The 19,918-nt window shown below is 35.5% G+C and overlaps 2 protein-coding genes and 1 pseudogene across 7 annotated transcripts; 1 reads left to right on the forward strand and 2 right to left on the reverse strand.

Moving 5' to 3' along the window:
- Positions 1 to 3,177: 3,177 nt before the first annotated feature.
- On the reverse strand, positions 3,178 to 8,807 carry LOC140003996 (zinc finger BED domain-containing protein RICESLEEPER 1-like). 4 transcript variants are annotated; one of them, XM_072049096.1, is made up of 4 exons: positions 8,540 to 8,807; positions 5,746 to 7,762; positions 5,595 to 5,663; positions 3,178 to 3,399 (listed from the first exon to the last, which is right to left on the reverse strand). In XM_072049096.1, the coding sequence occupies exons 2-3, from the start codon at positions 7,721 to 7,723 to the stop codon at positions 5,608 to 5,610; spliced, it is 2,034 nt and encodes a 677-aa protein (XP_071905197.1). In that variant the 5' UTR covers positions 7,724 to 7,762; positions 8,540 to 8,807; the 3' UTR covers positions 3,178 to 3,399; positions 5,595 to 5,607. The 4 variants fall into 4 exon arrangements, with proteins under 4 accessions (XP_071905197.1, XP_071905196.1, XP_071905198.1 ...); XM_072049095.1 differs by lacking the exon at positions 3,178 to 3,399 and adding an exon at positions 5,245 to 5,491; XM_072049097.1 differs by lacking the exon at positions 3,178 to 3,399 and having other exon boundaries at positions 5,245 to 5,663; positions 5,746 to 7,753.
- Positions 8,808 to 9,755: 948 nt separating this feature from the next.
- On the forward strand, positions 9,756 to 12,532 carry LOC140006707 (NADH kinase-like). Of its 3 annotated transcripts, none has more exons than XM_072049100.1 (5): positions 9,756 to 10,202; positions 10,876 to 11,017; positions 11,150 to 11,230; positions 11,624 to 11,775; positions 12,040 to 12,532. In XM_072049100.1, the coding sequence occupies exons 1-5, from the start codon at positions 10,150 to 10,152 to the stop codon at positions 12,398 to 12,400; spliced, it is 789 nt and encodes a 262-aa protein (XP_071905201.1). In that variant the 5' UTR covers positions 9,756 to 10,149; the 3' UTR covers positions 12,401 to 12,532. The 3 variants fall into 3 exon arrangements, with proteins under 3 accessions (XP_071905201.1, XP_071905199.1, XP_071905200.1); XM_072049098.1 differs by having other exon boundaries at positions 9,757 to 10,202; positions 10,763 to 11,017; XM_072049099.1 differs by having other exon boundaries at positions 9,757 to 10,202; positions 10,772 to 11,017.
- A 656-nt stretch (positions 12,533 to 13,188) lies between these two features.
- On the reverse strand, positions 13,189 to 16,697 carry LOC140004565 (E3 ubiquitin-protein ligase CCNB1IP1 homolog; annotated as a pseudogene).
- Between the last annotated feature and the right edge of the window lie 3,221 nt (positions 16,698 to 19,918).

Here is a 19,918-nt window from a genome sequence, read left to right on the forward strand (position 1 = left end):
TTAGCAGACATGAGAGGACGGGAACTTTTAGGCTGCTCAAGACATGTCCAACAAGTAGGCATGGTGACATTGGTTTTGCTTTAAGAATTTTTTTGAGGATTAAGACCAAAAGGTGGCCACCGATCGATCAACCGTATCAGTATGGAGGGAATTTGTTCTCCCTCAGTTCACTTTGAAATATTTTATTAATTGTCAAAAAAAATTAGGCCCACAATTTAATTGGTAAAAAGGACCTATGGTTGATTCTTCATTCTGGCCTAGCTAGGAATGCATCAAATCCTACTTTAGTTGATCCTTAATTTTATTTTTTTTTTAAGTATTGTTTCTTGCTCGTAATTTTCTTGCTTAAACTAAAAATATTCTAAGTCCTGCATGCCTGTAACCCAACGAAATCAACGGGGACGTACATCGTGTGTTTCTTCAAGTTTCAACACCCGAAATTTTGCTCTCACCGGCCCGAATTGATCTATGAGATGTGAATTTCAATCACTTTGAGGTGCGGGGCCATTCGCCTTGTTTGGATTGGAGCTTTTTTTTTGTATATATGGAAAACTTTTTACGTCTTCGATTAATATTTTTATCTTATATATATATATAGTCAATAATTCATTTATAGTATGTATTTTTTTTATAAAAACTCTTAAAAATAACAATTTGAATGAATTCATTTCTCGATCGCATCCATTTTTCAGTTTCTTTTTTCTTTTTTCATGATGATAAGATATAAATCCAAAATGGTTCTAGCTAGAATTGCACGCACTGTGATGACTTTAAAGAAACATATATATATTATTGTTAGTCACCCGGCCCAGAACCATACTAATTTAACTGCTTTTCCTGCAAATTAATACATGTGGAAGAACTTAAACTGGTTCCAGCAAATACCAAATTTCATACTTGATTTTCACCATCTATCTGATCTAACAGCCAGTCCTCGTAGATATCTAACAGACATTGAGGAGTCAACTGCAATAATCATCCATATATTCTGTATCATGGCATGGGGGATCTCTTTCAGTACGTATAGTGGACCTTTGCTTCCCTCTTCCTTTTACTATTTGGTCTCATAGATAGAGCTCACGCACAATTTCATGGGCTTCTGCTTTTTAGTTATTTTGGTGGCAGAACCTTTATGGCTATCCATTATATTAATTGTTAAGATAATTTTTTTCCCTCTGCAACCAACACACACACATATACATATATATATATATATATATATATATCTGTATGTATATATATTATTGTGAGCAAAACAAGTTAGAGCCAATTTGCAACCGTACGTGCTTTTCTATGTGTTGAACTGTTGATCACTTTACTGTGTTGCGGTAGTACTCCATCATGCAATGCAGAATGAGAAAAGTTGGATGTGTGGCTTTACAAAAAGCATTGCCTTTTCACTTTTGTCATGACCAACTTGCAAAACTTTGAGATTCCTGTCACATTTGCTTGATTTGGGACAATGCATGATGCTTGTTTAGACGATTAAGTAATCTCAGCTCACCACTTTCTAGTCGTTTCAAGAAACTCGCATGATTTTCATATCCCAAGTTACATTATTTTTTTTTATTGATTTTTTTTTTTTAGTATAAGCGGGAGGACTCGAACTCGAGACGTCTTGTTTACACTCCCTTCCCCCGTTCCACCCAACCCAACCTCCCCTCTGCCAAGTTATATTAATTGGGCAGGTTTCAGAAATTTTTTCCTTCTTGTGGCAACTTTATATGAAATCAAAATTTTCAATAATTAACCATCTATGAGATCACCTTATAGCTTTCAAGTTTAAATTGCATAATGCTTAACTAGAAGTTCTTCATTCTTTGGTTTTTCATGAATTTGTAAATTGTTAACGTTCAAGAATCAAATTAGACAAATTTATATATAACATTTTTAGCACTTCATACGACAGCTTGTGTTTTCAAGAAAAAGTTTTCAGTACAATAATCTCCATTTTAAATCTACATCCTGTGTAAATTTCGATGCTAATAGTACAAGTCATCGATACATCTAAGTGCAGATTTAAGATGGAAAGGTGCGAATATTTTAGTCCCATTTTACGATTTTTTGTGCTTCATTTTTTGACAAATTTATATATAACATTTTTTTTTTTGGTTTCATTAATTTTCCTTCATCGAGAATATTGGACAGACCATGGATGGAACTAAGGCAAATAGACAAAAAGGAAGGCAGGTGTCGCTTCATATACGCTTATTATGAGTGATGACACCCTGAAATTGACACAATCATTATCTTTTGTTGGAAAGAGGATTTCGATATCTATTCCATTTCCATGCATGCAGTAATATTCTCGACAAATTGGTTCCCTCCTTGTCTTGCAAAAACGAATTGAATAATCAAAGAGGCTGCCTAATTTACTATTATATGCTAGTCCAAGAAATACGTTTTTGGAAAAATATTTCTCCACAAATTAAAGTGGAAATTTTGTTACGGGGCTGAACTGAAGGATCCAAGCTTATTTGTTATCTTCGAGAGATGAGACCACTCTGCCTTTTCTTTTCTTTTTCTTTTTCTTTTTTTGGTGGTGGATGATGACGATTTGCATTCCTTTGTACGATTTGGACCTGATAATTGTTTTTGACGGTGAGCGCATTGGATTTGCAAATTTAGGCATTTGAAAAAGATTCCCATTAGAACTTTTGCCTGCCTTTAACAAGCATATATATATATATATATATGGAGAAAGAAAGAATATATGACTGGATAAGCATTCTTCCTGCTGTTTTCCAAACGTGTACCGGGAATCCTAGCGCCATATGTACCCTATATTCCCAAAGCAAATGCCTCTTTTCGACAAAAAAGAACTTTCTGAGAATACACCTTCTTAGCGAAGAAAAATGTAGAGAACGAAAGAAATTATAAATATTTTGATCATTAACAGCTGTTTTTACCCTTTATTTGGTTCTTTTGAAATGCATAATTTAAATTTTCACGATATCTGTCCTCAGAAAACCATATCTCCTGCAGAAGCTGTGGGCTTTGCAAGGCAACTGGTCGGTCGTCATGGTGATCAATGCCTCAGCTTCACTTTTAGGCTTCCGGGGGGTCCATGACATTATTGATATTTAAATCTTAGAGAGTTAATTTTATAGTAATATTTACAAAATTTTAGCAGCACGATATATAGAACTTCTATGGATTATGGAACATAAAAGCAAATTAGAATGATCTAACCATTAATTAAGGCATTATAAATAAATTAAACCATATAACCTACCCACAGATCCATAGTGTTAACAAAATACATTCCAGAAGAGTTTTTTTTTTTTTTTTAAAAAAAATTCTCTTTGCTTTCCCCAAAAGCCAATAGTCTCAGAATAAACCAGCTTCCATCACATATGGGCCACAATGATCTACGTGCTTGCCACCAAGTACTTGATTCTAGAATCGGAAGATTAAAGAGAAGAACACAGATTATTGTTAAACGAAAAACACATGTTTTCACTGTGTTTGAATAGTGTATTATTCGAAATAATTATTGTATCACTTTTTGTGATGCGATGTATGTGAAATAAAAAATAGTTAAAAATATAAAAAGGTGAGTTGGGAAATGTGTTTATGATGCAAGCAAAATATTATTTGAAAAAATTAGTTATTCAATTACTCCAAAAAAAAATTTGCCAAATTGATAACCACATCGTCCAAATTACAAAACAAATGCATTGGATCAAGTCCCAACTGTATCAAATTACTAAAGGGGAGTGGGGAGTGCTCGTGCATCGCGGGGGTGTTTAGTACCTCTGGTTAAAGAAGATTTTTCATTGGACAAATAATAGTACATTTTGAAAAGACATAGTCGTTAATTAAATATGACAAAACTAATAATAGTACATTCTAATTGCAGCACACACTTGTACATTTTATTTTATCAATACTTTTACAATTTTACCATACTCAAAAAACCCCTACAATATGTCAGTTGAAAATCGCCCAAGAAGAGACATAAGTTGTTTCAGACAAAGAAATACCCTCCGACGGCTAGTTATAGTAACGTATTAATATATTTTTGTGTTAATTGCACAACAAAAGTCACACTTCAATTAAATATGTCTATAACACCATTTTAATAATCACACCAACACATAAGTTTATATGAGTTGTACTCAATGGAAAAACGGTTGCAAAATAATTTCATATTTCAGAAATATTCAAATATCTCCATAAATCAAAACTTGAAATGTACCAAAATGAGGACATTTCAGTAAATATACCTAAACACATGATGTGCTCAGTTGTACCAAAAACTGTAAAAAAAAAAAAAAAAAAAAACTACACAATATTCCACATTCCCAAAAAACCCTTATCTATGTGTTGAAATTCAAAGCCCTCTTTAACCACAACTCATTCTTATATAGTATAAGGATGCGTCACAAAAACAACACTGGGGCATATCAACAAGAGCAATGCACTCATTACAACTTTTGTTAAAATTAAAATACCCGTGCGTTTGCTTCACATCTAATTAGTTTATCTTTGATACACAACAAAATGGTGGTATTTCCTTGAGAAATTCTAAATGAATTTTTGCTTCATGCAATTGTTTAATCTTATTTTTGATCATTGAAGGAAAGGATATTGATTAATCAAGTTGCTGTAAATCAATTGTGTTTGATTGATTACACAATCTTGTAAGTGAATTTGAACAACGAATAAATGTTATTCTGTACCCAGAGTCTAGAGGATGTTCAGTCAAATTATACTCTAAATTTCTCTATAGTTTGCATATAAGCGATAAACAAACGATCTTTAGGAGATGCGAAGTTTTGGGTTAATACAAACTAGATTAAATATTAAGAAAGAAGATGAGATATACGTATCGCATAGAGAGCATTTTTTTCATTTTTGTTTCTACGCATGCGCCCGCACCATGCAGATACGCTTGAGCACGCCCGTCCACACACACACACACTAGTATATAGAGACTCAGGGGAAGAAATTGCCCTAGTAGGAACATTTTGGCCAATTAATTATATTTGGTTCCTTAATTATATTGGATGATTACAATGTTATGTGGCAAAAGATCAAAAAAAAAAAAAAAAAAGACTGCTCGATGAAGAAGAATGATTTTTCATTTTGCCCTTCCATTCCGGCTTGAATAATACTACAACTTTGGGTACTTAGTTCTTTACAACATTTTCAAATTGAATCATCTATATTTTCAAAATATGTATGTATAAACAAAATTATGTAATGACATTTGGTATTATGCAGCAAGTACTAAAACGGTTAGCCCTTAAACCAACTTGTCATAAAAATAGCTGTTTTATATTTTTAATTTCTCTCCTGCATTATTTGTAAGTTGTAACATTCCCCAGCACGGATTGACACATAAAAGAAATCCCCTAAAAATAAGCATCAAAATAAGCATAAGCATAAGCATAAGCATAAGCATAAGCATAAGCTTATGCTTATGCCAGCATAAGCATCAAAATAATTTGACACCTGTTAGCTTGCTTGGTCATCATTTGACAACCTTGCACAAAGACAAATACTCAAGCATCAGAATGAAGAAAATTTAAGGGGAAATGTAGAGTACATTCTGCAAAGAGAGTGAGAGGTAAATTAAGGTGCCATACCATCATCATCATCTTACTTTGCTTCGATGAAAAGTGATACAGCAGGATGGCTCAAGGAAACTTGGTTTTCTGATGCAAAGAGAAAAAAAAAATGAGTCCTTTATCACAAAATATATTTAAAAAGAAACTCAATTGAAGCTACTTAACATACCTTCTGATTCCACGCGCAACCAATCTTGGCCACATACTAAAGCTTCTCGAGTGTCTGGATTGAGCGAACTACGATGATGATCAAGCACTCTACCTCTGTTGCTAAATACCAGATCTCGTCCAAGCGTGGCAACAGGTAGCCCCAGAACATCACGAGCCATCATGGACAAGATGGGATACCTTGGGGTGTGAACCTTCCACCAATTCAATATGTTGAAATCATTGTTACGTGGAAAGACTGGTTCCTCTAGATACTTGTCAAGGTCGGATATCATGCTCTGACTTATTGAAGTTTCATGAAGGAACTTGTCAAATCCTCTCAGTCGATCTCTAGTTCCATTAATAGTACTAGGCAAGCTACCATCAGGCAGAGCAGAATCTTGATCCAGCAAAGACGAGCTTACGGCATACTCACTGAAAAGTCCCCGGATACCATTAGAAACCTCCTTGATGTGACCCACAGCATCACTACCATAAATCTGAGGATAATAGTACTCCACCAACTTCATCTTGAATCTGGGATCTAGGATTGCAGCTATTGCCACCGCCAAACTGCACTTCTTCCAGTACTTGTCAAACTTGGATTTCATCTTCGCTGCAATAGAACTTAGAAAATCATCAGGACTCTTGCACCATTCTATCAATTGAATGTGAATATCACATAGCTCTGGAAAGTACATGTTTGCAGTAGGATATTTGCACCCAACAAAAACATTGGTAACTTCAAGGAAAAGTTTCATATAACCAGTAACAGCACTTGCCCACTCCCACTCTGTTTCAGATAGAGCCGCCATATAGGAAGGGTCGTTCTCTTGTAGGAGAGAGAATGCTCCCTTGTATTCTACTGCTGCTTCAAGCATCAAATAAGTTGAGTTCCACTGCATTGGGCAATCAACAACTAGATGCCTGTCTGTGCTAATCCCAATCTGCTGAGAGAACTCGTTGAATTTTCCTAGTGTTGCTTGTGAACTTCTAACATGCCTAATGCTTTCTCGGATTTTATCCGTCACATCTCGAAGTGCTTCCATGACATCTTGAACGATAGATTTCAGAACCTGTGCTGCACAGCGTACATCAAACAATTCACCATTTTTCAGAAGAGGTTTGTTTTGAGAAAGCCAATCCTTAATCCTGAAGACCATATCATCATACGCAAAACAATCATCAAATGTCATGGAAAATAATTTCCTTTCAACAGCCCATTCTGTCAGACATTTGATAACAACTTCAGAAAGGATGTCATCTGTATGAGAAGGATCCAAAGTAATGAAGTTCAGTATCTTCTTCTGTAGCTTCCAGTCCCCATCAACATAGTAAGCTGTCAAAGACATATATCTTGCATTTTCTGATGAAAACCACATATCAATGGCAAGACTGATCCTGGAATGCAGATTATGTACCAGTTCATAAACCTTCTGTTTCTCCTTCCCGTATATTGTCATACAATCAAGTTCAGTGGCACTATTACTCGCAACATCAAACAGGGGTTGCAAATTCTTCGCAAATATTTTAAATCCAACATGCTCCACCATAGCTAGTGGATAACCATGTAACATTATCATACGGGCAAGATCCAGTCTACTACGCTCTTGATCAAATTTAGCACTTGCCAGGCTGACAGCCTGACTAGGTTCTTCTTTTCGAGGTTCTGGATCAATTCTGTAAGCAATGGGGGTGATAATTTCATCTTTTCTTGGCACTTCATCATATGTGAAATTTGTAAGGCTAACAGCAGTATCCTTTCTCTTTCTCTTAGCAGCTAGAATCTGAGAAACATCATAGTTGGATCTCTTCAAACACCTTAGCAAATGATTCCGCAAATGAGTTGTTCCGCTGTTACTCGATCCACTAAGCTTCTTCTTACAATGTACACAAACAGCATAACATATTTCTCCCTTCCTAACTCTTTCAAAATGATTCCACACTACAGACGTCAACCTCTTCGTCTTCTTAGCAGGAGTCTCAACGGGAATTTCCATAGCAAGGACTTACTTATTAAGCATTTATATCTGCACTCACTGCATTAAGACATGGAGATTAATTCTTGACTGGGACTGAAAGCAAAACAAAATACTTAATGCTCGAACTAAGCTGGACTAGGAAAGAGCTTGTTGGAGAATTAGTTCCTCAAAAATTCAAACCAAGCCCAGAAAAACATTTATTGCTGATCAACAGTTCAAGCTTAGCTCAATAAACGTAACAAAGTTACTTGAGCTTGCCTCAGTGTCAAGCTCATTCATAAATTCATTTCATGCTAAACAATGTAGTATTCTATTTGATTAAGCTCGTTTACATCCCATTAACCACTACTTCCACGAAAAAATTTTCACCACCAATCAACAACACTGAAAAAAGTATCCTTGACAGTGTAACTTTCTACAGTGGATAACATAAATTTAACCAGAATTTTCATCTAACCTATTACATTCAGATCCTTGAGCAACGATTTTTTAAAATCTACAAGAAAAAATAGATTAATCATCCTTAAAAACCTCGAAATTCCAGAATAGAGTTACTAAGTTCTAATCCAAACATCTGAAATATAAAGGTTCACACACACACACAGACGCAGTGACTCCGAAAGGAAAATGAATTCAGAAATTTCAGTCACAATAAGCAAAAATCAGAAAAAGGTAAAACAATTCACGCGAAAGGAAAAAAAAAAAATTTCTCAGCAGTTGGTAAATTCAGAGCACAGATAACGTCAATTTGCTAATTTAATTGCAAAAATTATAATCTAAAAAAAGATTAAAAACAAAAACCGGAAAGTCAAACGAATTCGGGTTGGATCTTACATGGATCGAGAAAAAGAATCCGGATCTGAAGCTGAGGTTTTTGGCGCTGGATGAGAGAAATCGGTGATGCTAACAGGGAAGGATCCGATCGGAGGGTCCGAAAAGCGGTAGAATAGGATACGGATTACAGAGTCGTGAGGAAAATGGATATTCTGATCCGGAAATGGAATCTGGGGAAATTTTGGGTATACCCAGTGGGTAGGTTGGTAAAATGGATGGGTCAACGCAGGAGTTGTATGGTAGTCTTGAGCTAACCGTGGGTTCTGGGTCCGGCTTGGTTAAGGTTAGTTGGGTTAGGTTGTATAATGCGGGTTTTGGGCAGGGGCCGGACCTGCTTGGGCTCTGGATTACTGTTCGCTAGTTACCACTTATAATTACTCTCCGTTAATAGTGGTACTAGGTTTTGTCTATGAAAATAGATAGCAGTAACATCTAATTTGTCATTGGGATTTTCCGTCCTTTCTCTCTTTTAGAAATAGTTTGGTACGTTTTAGGTAGGGAATATTTCATTTTTACTTTCACTATTAATTTGACTTTTGACCTCGCTACCCCTTTAAAAATATTGTCAGTAAAAATCTGTAATAACTATTACAAGTGAAAGATTTGAAATACAGTGAGTCTTTTGTATTCTTAAACTTGTTCAATTGAAAATTTGACTATCGATCTTTTGGTTCAAATACAAAGTAAAACACCATATTTCCTTCTTTCTTGAATTTCACCAGCTCCATTGAGCTCCACCAATCAGAAATTATTCGTCACTTGGTTGGTTAACTCATGTGACAACTTCGATTCTTTTTTGTTATTTTAGCAAAAAAAAAATCCTTTATTTATGTTTAGATGGGGGGAGGGGGTAGGAACGATAACAGTTCTCGAAGGTTCATGGCCAAGATTTGACAAAAAAAAAATATGTGGTTCATATTACATCTTGTACATCATTTTTTATACCATATGTAAGACCTACAAAATTTTGTTCTGTAATTATACATTATTAAAAGTAAATTACACTATATTTATATAGAGTTACGCGCTATGCATTTTGTACAAAACCTTCAGATTGCATTTTGTACATCGTTTCTTATATCATGTGTGAGACTCACAAAATTTTATTATGTAATTACATATTATTAAAAGTGAGTTATATATATATATATATATATATATATATAAAGAGTTACGCGCCATGTACTTTGTACAAAACCTTCATAAGCAACCGTTCCTGTCCCCTCCGTTTAGACGGTGAAACTTGGTACAGAAGCGAGAAACCGTTTGTTATTAAATGCAGAAAACTATTATCAACTTACCACTTTTGCCTTTTTTTCGGCGGTAAGTATGACCTATCACGCTTTCCATTTAAAGGTAAAAACGCTTCAAGCGAAGTATCTAAATATCAAAAGCGTAAATTGACTGGTCCGACATCAAAGTCCTCCATTTCTGGCCCGAGTTTGCCGCCAAATCAAGCAATCCCACTTGAAAAATCCCAGTAAAGATACATATTCACCTGTTTGGTGAAACAGCAAAATCACAATATCCCTATCAGATTCGTTAATATATTACAGTAGCAAGATTGAATATGGCGAGGAGGCGGTTATTGCTGCTTTTGAAGCCGTTAGATGTGTACCCTTCTCACCAATCAGACAAGCTCTCTCGCTTTACCAGCCCCAAAGTACGTAACCCTTTTGATCTCAGCTTACACTAGAGACAAGAAGACTAGAAAAAGAATCCAATAAACCCATTAATTTCCTCATTTACATTTATATTGGATTTCCTCAAAGTCTTTACTGCTTGAAGACTAACTGTTTGATTATATGTTACTGTTAATTGTTACTTTTGATCTTTTTCGTTTGTCTGCAATAGAATTTAGTAGAGTTCTTTGTTTGTTTGTTTGGTTTTTTTTTTTTTCCTTTTGCTCATGAGATATGGTAGTATAAGTAGGAAAGTATTACCGAGAGAAGAAGTTTCCTTTTGCTTTTCGAATATTTTGCATGGACTGTTTAAGACCGTTGCATTTCACGGGACTGGTGTGAAGTTTTGGGAGACCAGAAAAGTTCAGCAATTGCTTAGTGAAATTACATACGGAAGTTTCTGTTTTTATCCATTATTTGCAACTAATACGTTTCCAGCTACTACAGCTTTTATCCCAGCGGATTACAAATTGCTATTGGGTGCCTATATGTTTTCTGTTTCTATTAAAGTCGCATATGTCTGATATCTTTTCTGTTGAAGATGACACAGGTCATAAATTATCTAGACAATAGGCGCACAGTTCACAGTAATGCGATAAACTTCTGTCAGAATATTTTGAAGAAAAAGTTTGTTGATTGGGACACTGTTTATAGGAGCAATCTATCTCAGCCAATCCGTGATGTAGATCTGGTTGTCACTATAGGAGGTGATGGTACATTGTTGCAGGCAAGCCATTTCATGGATAATTCAATCCCAATTCTCGGCATAAATTCCGACCCCACTAAAGCTGAAGAGGTTAGGTTATGTCAATAATAAATATGAACCTGGGATGCTTGTGTTTCACTCTGTAAATTTCTACCACATCAGTTGATAAATTTAAGGTACATGTGATTGTGTAAAACCAAATTCATTTCATTTGCAATATAGGTGGAAGAACACAGTGAAGATTTTGATGCTACAAGGAGCACAGGCCATCTATGTGCAGCAACCATTAAAAATTTTGAACAGGTGAGATTCACACTCACCTAATCCAAACTTGATCAGTTAAACTATAATAATAAAGAACAATTAACTATAAACTAGGAATAGAAACTGGTAATTGCGGGTGCATACTTTAGAGAGCATCTTCTACTGGGAATTTGGCTTGTTAATAATCCTTTTTACTCCTATTTTCTAGTGAAGCCTAATCTGCCACAGCCACAGTAATCTATTTCTGATAATATCTCGTCTGAAAGGTGTCAATTGGACCTTCTACTGCTGTTGTTGTACACAGCAATAACTAACCTTAATCTGTAAAACTTGACCAGCTACGGCAACATTCCTTTTTTAATGGAATTGATCATTTTACCCCCTGGATACATGAGACTTCTAGCTTAGTTCTTGATTGTGATCATCTTGCAGATGTTGGATGACATCCTTGAGAATCGGGCTGTACCTTCTGAAGTTGCAAGGATGTCCATAAATGTCAACTCTAAACAGCTTTCAATTTTTCCTCTTAATGACGTTTTAATTGCACATCCATGTCCTGCAACAGTCTCAAGATTCTCATTCAGGTAAATCTCGCCCATATAGGTAATACAGAATTTTAGATTGTTTAACTATAGCAACTTAAGATCCTAAGGCACAAATTTGTTGCGCCACCCTTTACAATGTTTGCATGTGCTTGGGCTCTTTTAAAATGAGGAATGTTAGAATGGTAAGAGGAAAGCTCTCCTCTGTCATAGTATGAGCTTCAAGCTGAGATTGCAAATAAAACAACTATGGCTATATTTCTATGCTGGTTTCAGTCGCATAATTATATTGTTCTCTGTTGACAGAATCTGGAGAGAAGGGGAGCAATGTTCTCCTTTGCTGAACAGCCGATCAAGTGGTCTGAGAGTGTCAACAGCTGCTGGATCAACAGCTGCAATGCTTTCTGCTGGTGGATTTCGAATGCCCATTTTGTCTAGGGATCTCCAATACTTGGTGAGAGAGCCAATATCTCCTGGAGCCAACTCCAGTGTGCATGGAGTTGTAAAGTCCAATGAATCTATGGAAATCAAATGGTTTTCTGAAGAAGGGCTAATCTACATCGATGGTTCCCACGTTGTGTTTTCTGTTCAATTTGGGGACATGATTGAACTATCTCCCAAGGCTCCATCACTAAATGTCTTTTTGCCTTCGCACTTCCTATCATAAATTATCCATGAATTTTCTGGGTATATTTGTACAAAAGAAATAGACATTTGTGTACATTTCATGCATCTGTAAATTGCAATGGTTACAAATAAATTTTTTTGATTAGGTAATGAGAAGTTCATTTTCTTTTAATGTCATGTTGTACACTATTTGTGTTGTGGCTCGAAGACTGGTTCCTTGGCCTTCTCCTTTCAGTTGTAAGTAGTTCTCATCATTAAAACATGTCAGCTATTCTCCACGGCAATAAATGAATTAGAATATGATATGTAGCGCAAAGACATCTATAACCAATGCCCACGTTCTTGCTGTAAAGATTTATGGTGGCTTACCTATAATACTCTTATCACCTTCTATCCAAGTAGCGGAATTTCCGTCTTAACCGACTTTCAAGGCAAAGAATTGCAATGAGATACAGGTAGACTAGTAGACATACATAACACATCCGAAGCACAGAGTTGTAGTCTAGAACTCCATTATGACTTGTCCATGGTTTGTATTACAAATTTACAATGATCATTTAGCTGATAGAGCAGCGTATTTGTTATTTCCCCCCTAGTTGGAGCAGTTGCTTTATCAACAAGTATACTCTGAGCAATTTCCTTCGTGTCAAAGATAAAAAGAAAATCTCATCTGCACAATGAGCCCTACTTTTCCCTTTTCTATTGAAATTGTCAATCAAAGAGTCAACAACAAGAAGGCCACCAATCTACAACCTGAAAAACGAAAAGTTCTTGTAAATTCAGTATTGAATCAAGAACACTTTAAGCATAATATTATACGATTTTTGCTTACGTGAACAATTGGGCGCGGTTTCGAGAGAGCTGAGGCCTCTTTATTGGTGAAAGGATGAGATTCCTCAAAGTCATTGACGGGTTGCTAGCACCAGCTCCTCCACCAGCGCCAAAAACAGGACGAGCACCAGCCCTTTTGTTACCAGCATCAACAGGGATTCCAGATTGTAGCGCAGGCGAACCACTTGAGATGTCAAAGGGGCCAGAGTTTGAACTGTTCTGCCTTGCTGGTGGCCATATATCCTCTCTTGGTCCTGGAGTTTCAGGAGTGAGAACCGACCAATCTGCCACAAATAAGTTACTAGTATTTCTTGGCTGAATACAACCAGGCCAATTGAAGAAGGAATAGTATATTGCGCAATATGTGCTTAAATATACTCAGTGAACAGAATGTCAAAAATCCATCTCATCAAGTGTTGATTGCGATAAAAAGAACAGGTTTACCTTTTCTGATAGGGTCTCTGTTATCCATCACATTGGCAGGATTTGAGAACAAATCATGCTCTGCCCTTGGATAGAAGTTGGGTGCAGGTTAAATAGCGGATCGTTTCGTTGACTCATACTCACTTCTCAATTGGTCATACATCTCATCCAGCTTTCTTTTCTGTCTGGGATGGTTTGATAATAATACTGGTCAGTGGTGTAAAATCCACATCAACGAGTCACAGTAGGATGACGTTCAGACTGACCTAGACTTTTCTGCAAATTTTTCCTGGAGCTCTTGCTTATCCTTAGATAAGCTCTCAATCTCTTGCTCCATCATCTGGCACCTCTTAGCCATTTTCTGGTATGCTGTATGTACTTGCTCCAGTTTTTCAGTGAACTTTTCTTGCATCACCTCACATTTCTGCCGGCACTGAGCTACTATTCTATTCATTTTAAATTGCATCTCCAACTCCTTTTGCCCGATGTAGAACATCACACTTCTGTATGCACTCTTCATCACTATGTTCTTTTAGGAAAATCAAACAAAAGATCCGATAAAATTGTTTCTCATACAAAAAGTTTGAAACAAAGCATGTGCCTTGACAAATCTAAGTGCTTCTTTTGCATGTTACACAGCTCAAAAGTTCAAGTGATCCATTTAACTAGCCTGCAAGAGCAAAAATCTACAGCTTTGGACTATTTGGCAACCATAATAAGGTTCAAAAGGCATATCTTTCAGTTCTCTAGAAACTTCTGCCCTATTCCACCAGATGACTAGCCAAATTGAAGTATTACTCTTTAATATTCCAAGAATTCTACCCTGTTTCCGCTTATAACAAGCCAATTCTGAATAATGAATGTCAGAAAATTCTGAAAGAGTTATTCAGGATACATATTTGTGGTGATATCCCAGCCATGACCATCTGCAAAAAAAATGAAAATTCACCAAGTTTTGATACTTAAACATCAGCAATGATAAGTCTTAGCAACGAAAGAAAGCCAAGCCACAAAAATAAATTAATAAATAAAGATAGTTCGAGGAGGGGAATTCTTACATTTGTCCATTCATCACTTGGATTGATATCCACCGATTTCATGAGGCTGGAAAATCATAATTCATTATAGGTACAACAGAATCAGTGGAATGTCATAGTTATTAGCTAATGCCAGAATTAATGATATTAGTCATATAACTAGCTTTAGTATAGGGTCCACCTTGAAACTGTGTAAAGTAGTCCAATGCCAAAAGAGAAGAACAGAGTGATTTTTGTGTTATTGTAGTATGGCGTTGCTAGTTTCATAATCCATGAAACATGAGACATGCATTATCAATGTCCAAGCAGGTTATCTAACAAAAAGCTATTATGTTCACCATCAGCATCTACTTACCTTTTAGAGAGCACCTGATCACAGATAGGGCAAGCAGCATCGTTGCTGAGAATCTTACTGGCATCCTCGGGACCTGTTAATGTTGTTAAGGAGTACCTTGCCCAACTATTACTGATTCTAAATTTAAGGGGGGGAAATTACATTAACTGCAAAAGGATCTGCACTATCTATTGCATTGGGATACAAAGAAGGTGGCCACAAGTGGTGGAAACTGCCTGTCCTTCCAATTCTCGCCAGCATGCATTGCATCTCATTTCAATGTTTAGATAGAGGTGACCAAATAGACAGGTACAACAGGGAAAAGACCTGATCAATATAACCAAGTTTCAACATGCTTCTCTCATAGATTTGTGTCTCTACTATGCTGTGATCCATTAGTTTCAAAGAAGACAACTTAGAGAACTCAAGCAACAAATCAATTAATCAATTTCCTCCAGAAACAATAAAAGCTTGGGTCGAAACTCATTTTTAAGATGTGATATTTGGAATCACAAGCTACAGTGCTAAGCTGATAGCATGATCCAGATGTAAGACGGCTTTTGTCTTAAGATGCAGAATGATCTTTTTTTTTCCATATTTTGCATTCAGGGAGGTGGAGGTTAAAACTGTTAAAAGAATGCAGAAATACGTATTTAAACAATAAGAGAAGTATATGCTTTGATGTTCCTCATTTTCCTAGTTAGGCTACTGATCTAACAATGTTAACAGCCAAATCATTTAGTAGGACCAAGAATAAACTAGAAAATCAAAACTTGGAAATGGTAACTTCAATGCAATCTAACAATTAACCAAAATGCATCGACACTTGAGCACATGTACCTGAGTTAACTTGCAGTTCATAACAGTTGCAGATAGAAGCAATTAAACAAAGCTTGAACCTGCTCTATTCAACCGAAAAAAGAAGCAAGATTCCAATATTAAGTTGGTAAAAAGACCAAGGAAAAAAGACAATTCGGAGTTAATCCTGCAAATTCAACGCTGCAAATACAGATGCGACAGCATGGCACTGAAATTGCAATAGGCATCATAGTAAGACGTAGAATTAACTGTGAAAAGTCAAATTCCTCCAACAGAAACATCATCTACAATAATTGGGGAAAACTTGAGATTGAACTTTGTTCCTTGCAGTTTACTCTCTTAATCACCTAGCCAAACAAGCTGAATGTAACTTTAATCAAGTTCAAGACTTTCAATCTACTAAATCAAGCAGGGGAGCAAATAAGGGAAATTAAAATCATGCGAAATTTCTCAACAAAATGCAAAAGCAGAAATTGCAAGCAAGAGGATAGAAATTTTATTTACCAGATGATAGAAGAAAGTTCTTCTTACGAACTAACTCCGTCGCTCGCTTCTTCGCAAAATTCCTAATTTCAATCTGAAATTTCAAGGCTTAAACAAAACAAAAGTGCAATTCAGTGTGATATTCATAAAAACCTAGCTGCGAAATCTGGAACTCACAAAAATTAGAGAGAGAGAGAGAGAGAGAGAATGAAACTGACAGCTTCGCAATAGAACTTACGAATGGCTTTCTGATCGAAATGTATCTGAAAATTAAATCAAATCAAATCATTCTCATCGCAAATTTCTGACAATGCAGGTGAATTACGGAATTAGCAATTGAATCAACTATAAACCCAAGCTGGAATTGCTTTTGAACGGAATCGGAACTTCTCTCTTTCTCTATCCCTTTGGCTACGTTTGGGTTCAAGTAAATGTTAAAATGGCGGGAGTTTATACTTTAAATAGGCCTCTTAATAATTAATTAATAGGCTTCTGTTCAGACCTTAATAGCGCTAATTTTAACCCAAACCAACAAATTTTTTTTTTTTTTTAAAAAGAGTAACGCTTTGCAAATTATGTACAAAAAAAATATTTATGATGCTCCCTCATTTTGCAAGGGCACTCGTTTTTAGTTTGTGATTATGTGATAAAAGATAGTACGTTGGTGTGTTTGGGTCGAGAAGATTTGAAATAAAATAATTTACTTCACAAATTTCAATCACTTTTTTATCTTTTCAATCACCTTTTTATCTCATATGTATCACATCACAAAAAGTGTTACAATAATTATCTCAAATAAATCATCCAAATAAACTCTTATCCAAACAAGTATGGTGCTATTTTTTGTCCAAGCAAAATATTCAAAAAGTTTTAAAAAAATAGGGCCTCATTAACAAAATAATGTTGTGCTCTGTAAAATTTTTTTAATGTCTCTTTTGAACTTAAGTTGGCCTCTCTTTATAAATTAATAAGTTCATTTTGTGGGTGATTTCATGGTTGACCGTGCATACAAAATTTCGTCACATGAATTTTTCGTCATTTACTTTTAAAAAGATAAAATTATGTTTCTTACAAATTTGAGTCCATAAAATTTGATTCTAACCTAAATTTTCATCACTTTTTACGCTAAATCTATCACATGACCTACATCATAATCATTTTTCAGGAGCAAAAAGATCAGATTATTGTATCATGCTTAATTACATTTCTCATCCTATAAATTACATTTTATCATGCTTAATTTTGAGCCAAATTAATTTACTTCTACTACATTGAACAATAGTGTTGTTTTCTTGAAAAAAAAGAAGGTATAATTAACAGAAGTCATTTTCGGCCAAGCATTGTAGTCATTTTCAGTCCAATCAGTCACAACGGGATAGGTACATAACTCCACAATTTCGCGTTGTCTAATTAACTTTCTAGGCCCCCGCGTGAATGGTCCAGCGGCAGCGCCTCTCACCAGTGAACCTTGAGGTCACAAGTTCGAGTCTCCGCTCTGCTGGATTCCTCTGCGCACTTAACGGCTTATGCGTTCGGGCCGGGTTGGGGCGCCGGGCCCGGGTCGCAGGGGATTAGTCGGGCCCCGTAAAGATTGACCCGAATACCCTCTGTGTCGACAAAAAAAAAAAAAAAAAAAATTAACTTTCTAGAATACCATCTCGTGGAATATGAATCTCTACCATGTTCCCCGACCACCTTCATTCATCAATATAATGGGACCCTTGAAAGTTGCTCCATTGCTTTTGTACGAGTTTTTTATATTGGCTAAAACATGGGGTAGATTCATTTTCAAATACACAATGATTCATATTGTGCCATATTACTCGGTAAATGGTGTAATACAATTTGAGTCATTGAATTTTTGAAAATCGAATCTACTCAGGTACGAGTCTTTTTATATTTTTGTATTTTGAATTGGGATAATTTTAGATAGAAACCTCCTCAGAGGTTTCTGACAATCTCACTCTCCTCCTTTGTGATTTCAAAAATATCACAAACCTCCCCTAAGGTTTAGGATTTTGTAACAAAATCATCTCATGATGTCAAAAGTGAACATAAAAAAGTGTTTTCAGGAAAGAGAGGGAATTTTATTTTCATAAATGCCCTGAGGTACGTGTACAAGTTATAGTAGTGAAATAATGAAAACTAATAAAAGCCAAAAATAAATTAGAAACAAGGATAATTTCAGATATAATATGTTATTCATCAATAATATTATATCAAAAGCTTTACTAGATGGTTATTTGTTCCAATTGCATATTAAATTAACCATTAGTGCTTATGAGAGTGCATTAAATATTTAGTAGAGAGACAATTTACTTCAACAAGTAGCATGTATATAAATATTTAGTGAATGTACAATCTGGTTGAAATAATGTACACCATGTTATTGACCAAGTAAGATGCATAGAAATTATTGAACATGCAGTTATTTGTTCACATGCATATTGCAATTAGTCATCGCAGCAATATGCATAATGCAATGGTATGTATACATTTGGAATGGTTATTGGTACTTTGACCCACTTGTACATTTCCTTATAAGCTGTAATGGGTATGTAATTTTATCTATATGACTAATACTAATTTGCCTATAAACACCTTACAGGGGGGTGATCTATGAGTTACAATCAGTTTACAAATATATACATCATGTTAGATGTTAGTTACTTGACCGTATATATCTATAAAAGAAGGTCGTGTAATGGTACGCATAAATTTGAAATGGTTAGGTGTTAAAAAAATGTACATCATGTTAGGTGTTAGTTATTTGACTATGTATACATGTAAAAGGGATATTAGATATAGCGTAGAAAAAAGTAATTACGTGAGTTAGAATGTATTTGTCCTGATAATCACGAAATATTAGCTGACTTGTGAGGGTATTTAAGTCTTTTTGACCATGATGATGTAAGAAATGGGAACTAAATTCTGACAGGGGAAATTTGTGATATTTTTGAAACCACAAGGGAAGAAAGTGAGACTATCAGAAACCTCAGGGGAGGTATCTGAAATTATCCCTTTTGAATTTGCACCCCATACACTCTATCATGAGTTTGGATTCTCCGTAACGAATGTGTTACACTCCTTTAAATTGGTGTAAAATTTGCACAATTTAATGTATTTTTCTACTGAATTGACATAAAATAATATTTAGGGTCCGTTTGTTTTGGGTGAAAATGTTTTCCAGGAAAATATTTTCCTAATTTCCCGTGTTTGGTTGCACAAAAGTTACTGAAAACATTTTCCTATGTAAAATATTTTCACTCATCTTGTGGAAAACAACTTCCCTTCCAAACTTACTGAAGTTGTTTTCCGAAATGCATGCATCCCGCCTGTAGTATGTTCCAAACTTACTGAAAACATCTTGTAATATGTTCTTCTTTTTTTTTTGTGTAAACAGGAGGACTCGAACCCAAGATCTCTTCCTTACACTCCCTCCCCTGTACCACCCAACCCAACCCAACCCTCCCCCTAGTAAATTCAAAATAAAAAAAAAAACCTCATTCTGCTCATCCTATGCTAGTAATTAATTGTGTATAATATGGACATTCTTTTCTAGAGAAACTTTCAACAGTGAGAGTGCAAGATATATGTCACAATAAGCATTGCATGTGATTGATATTTGACA

The sequence above is a fragment of the Coffea arabica genome, chromosome 5e (assembly GCF_036785885.1).
Source record: "Coffea arabica cultivar ET-39 chromosome 5e, Coffea Arabica ET-39 HiFi, whole genome shotgun sequence".
Classification (NCBI taxonomy): Eukaryota; Viridiplantae; Streptophyta; class Magnoliopsida; order Gentianales; family Rubiaceae; genus Coffea; species Coffea arabica.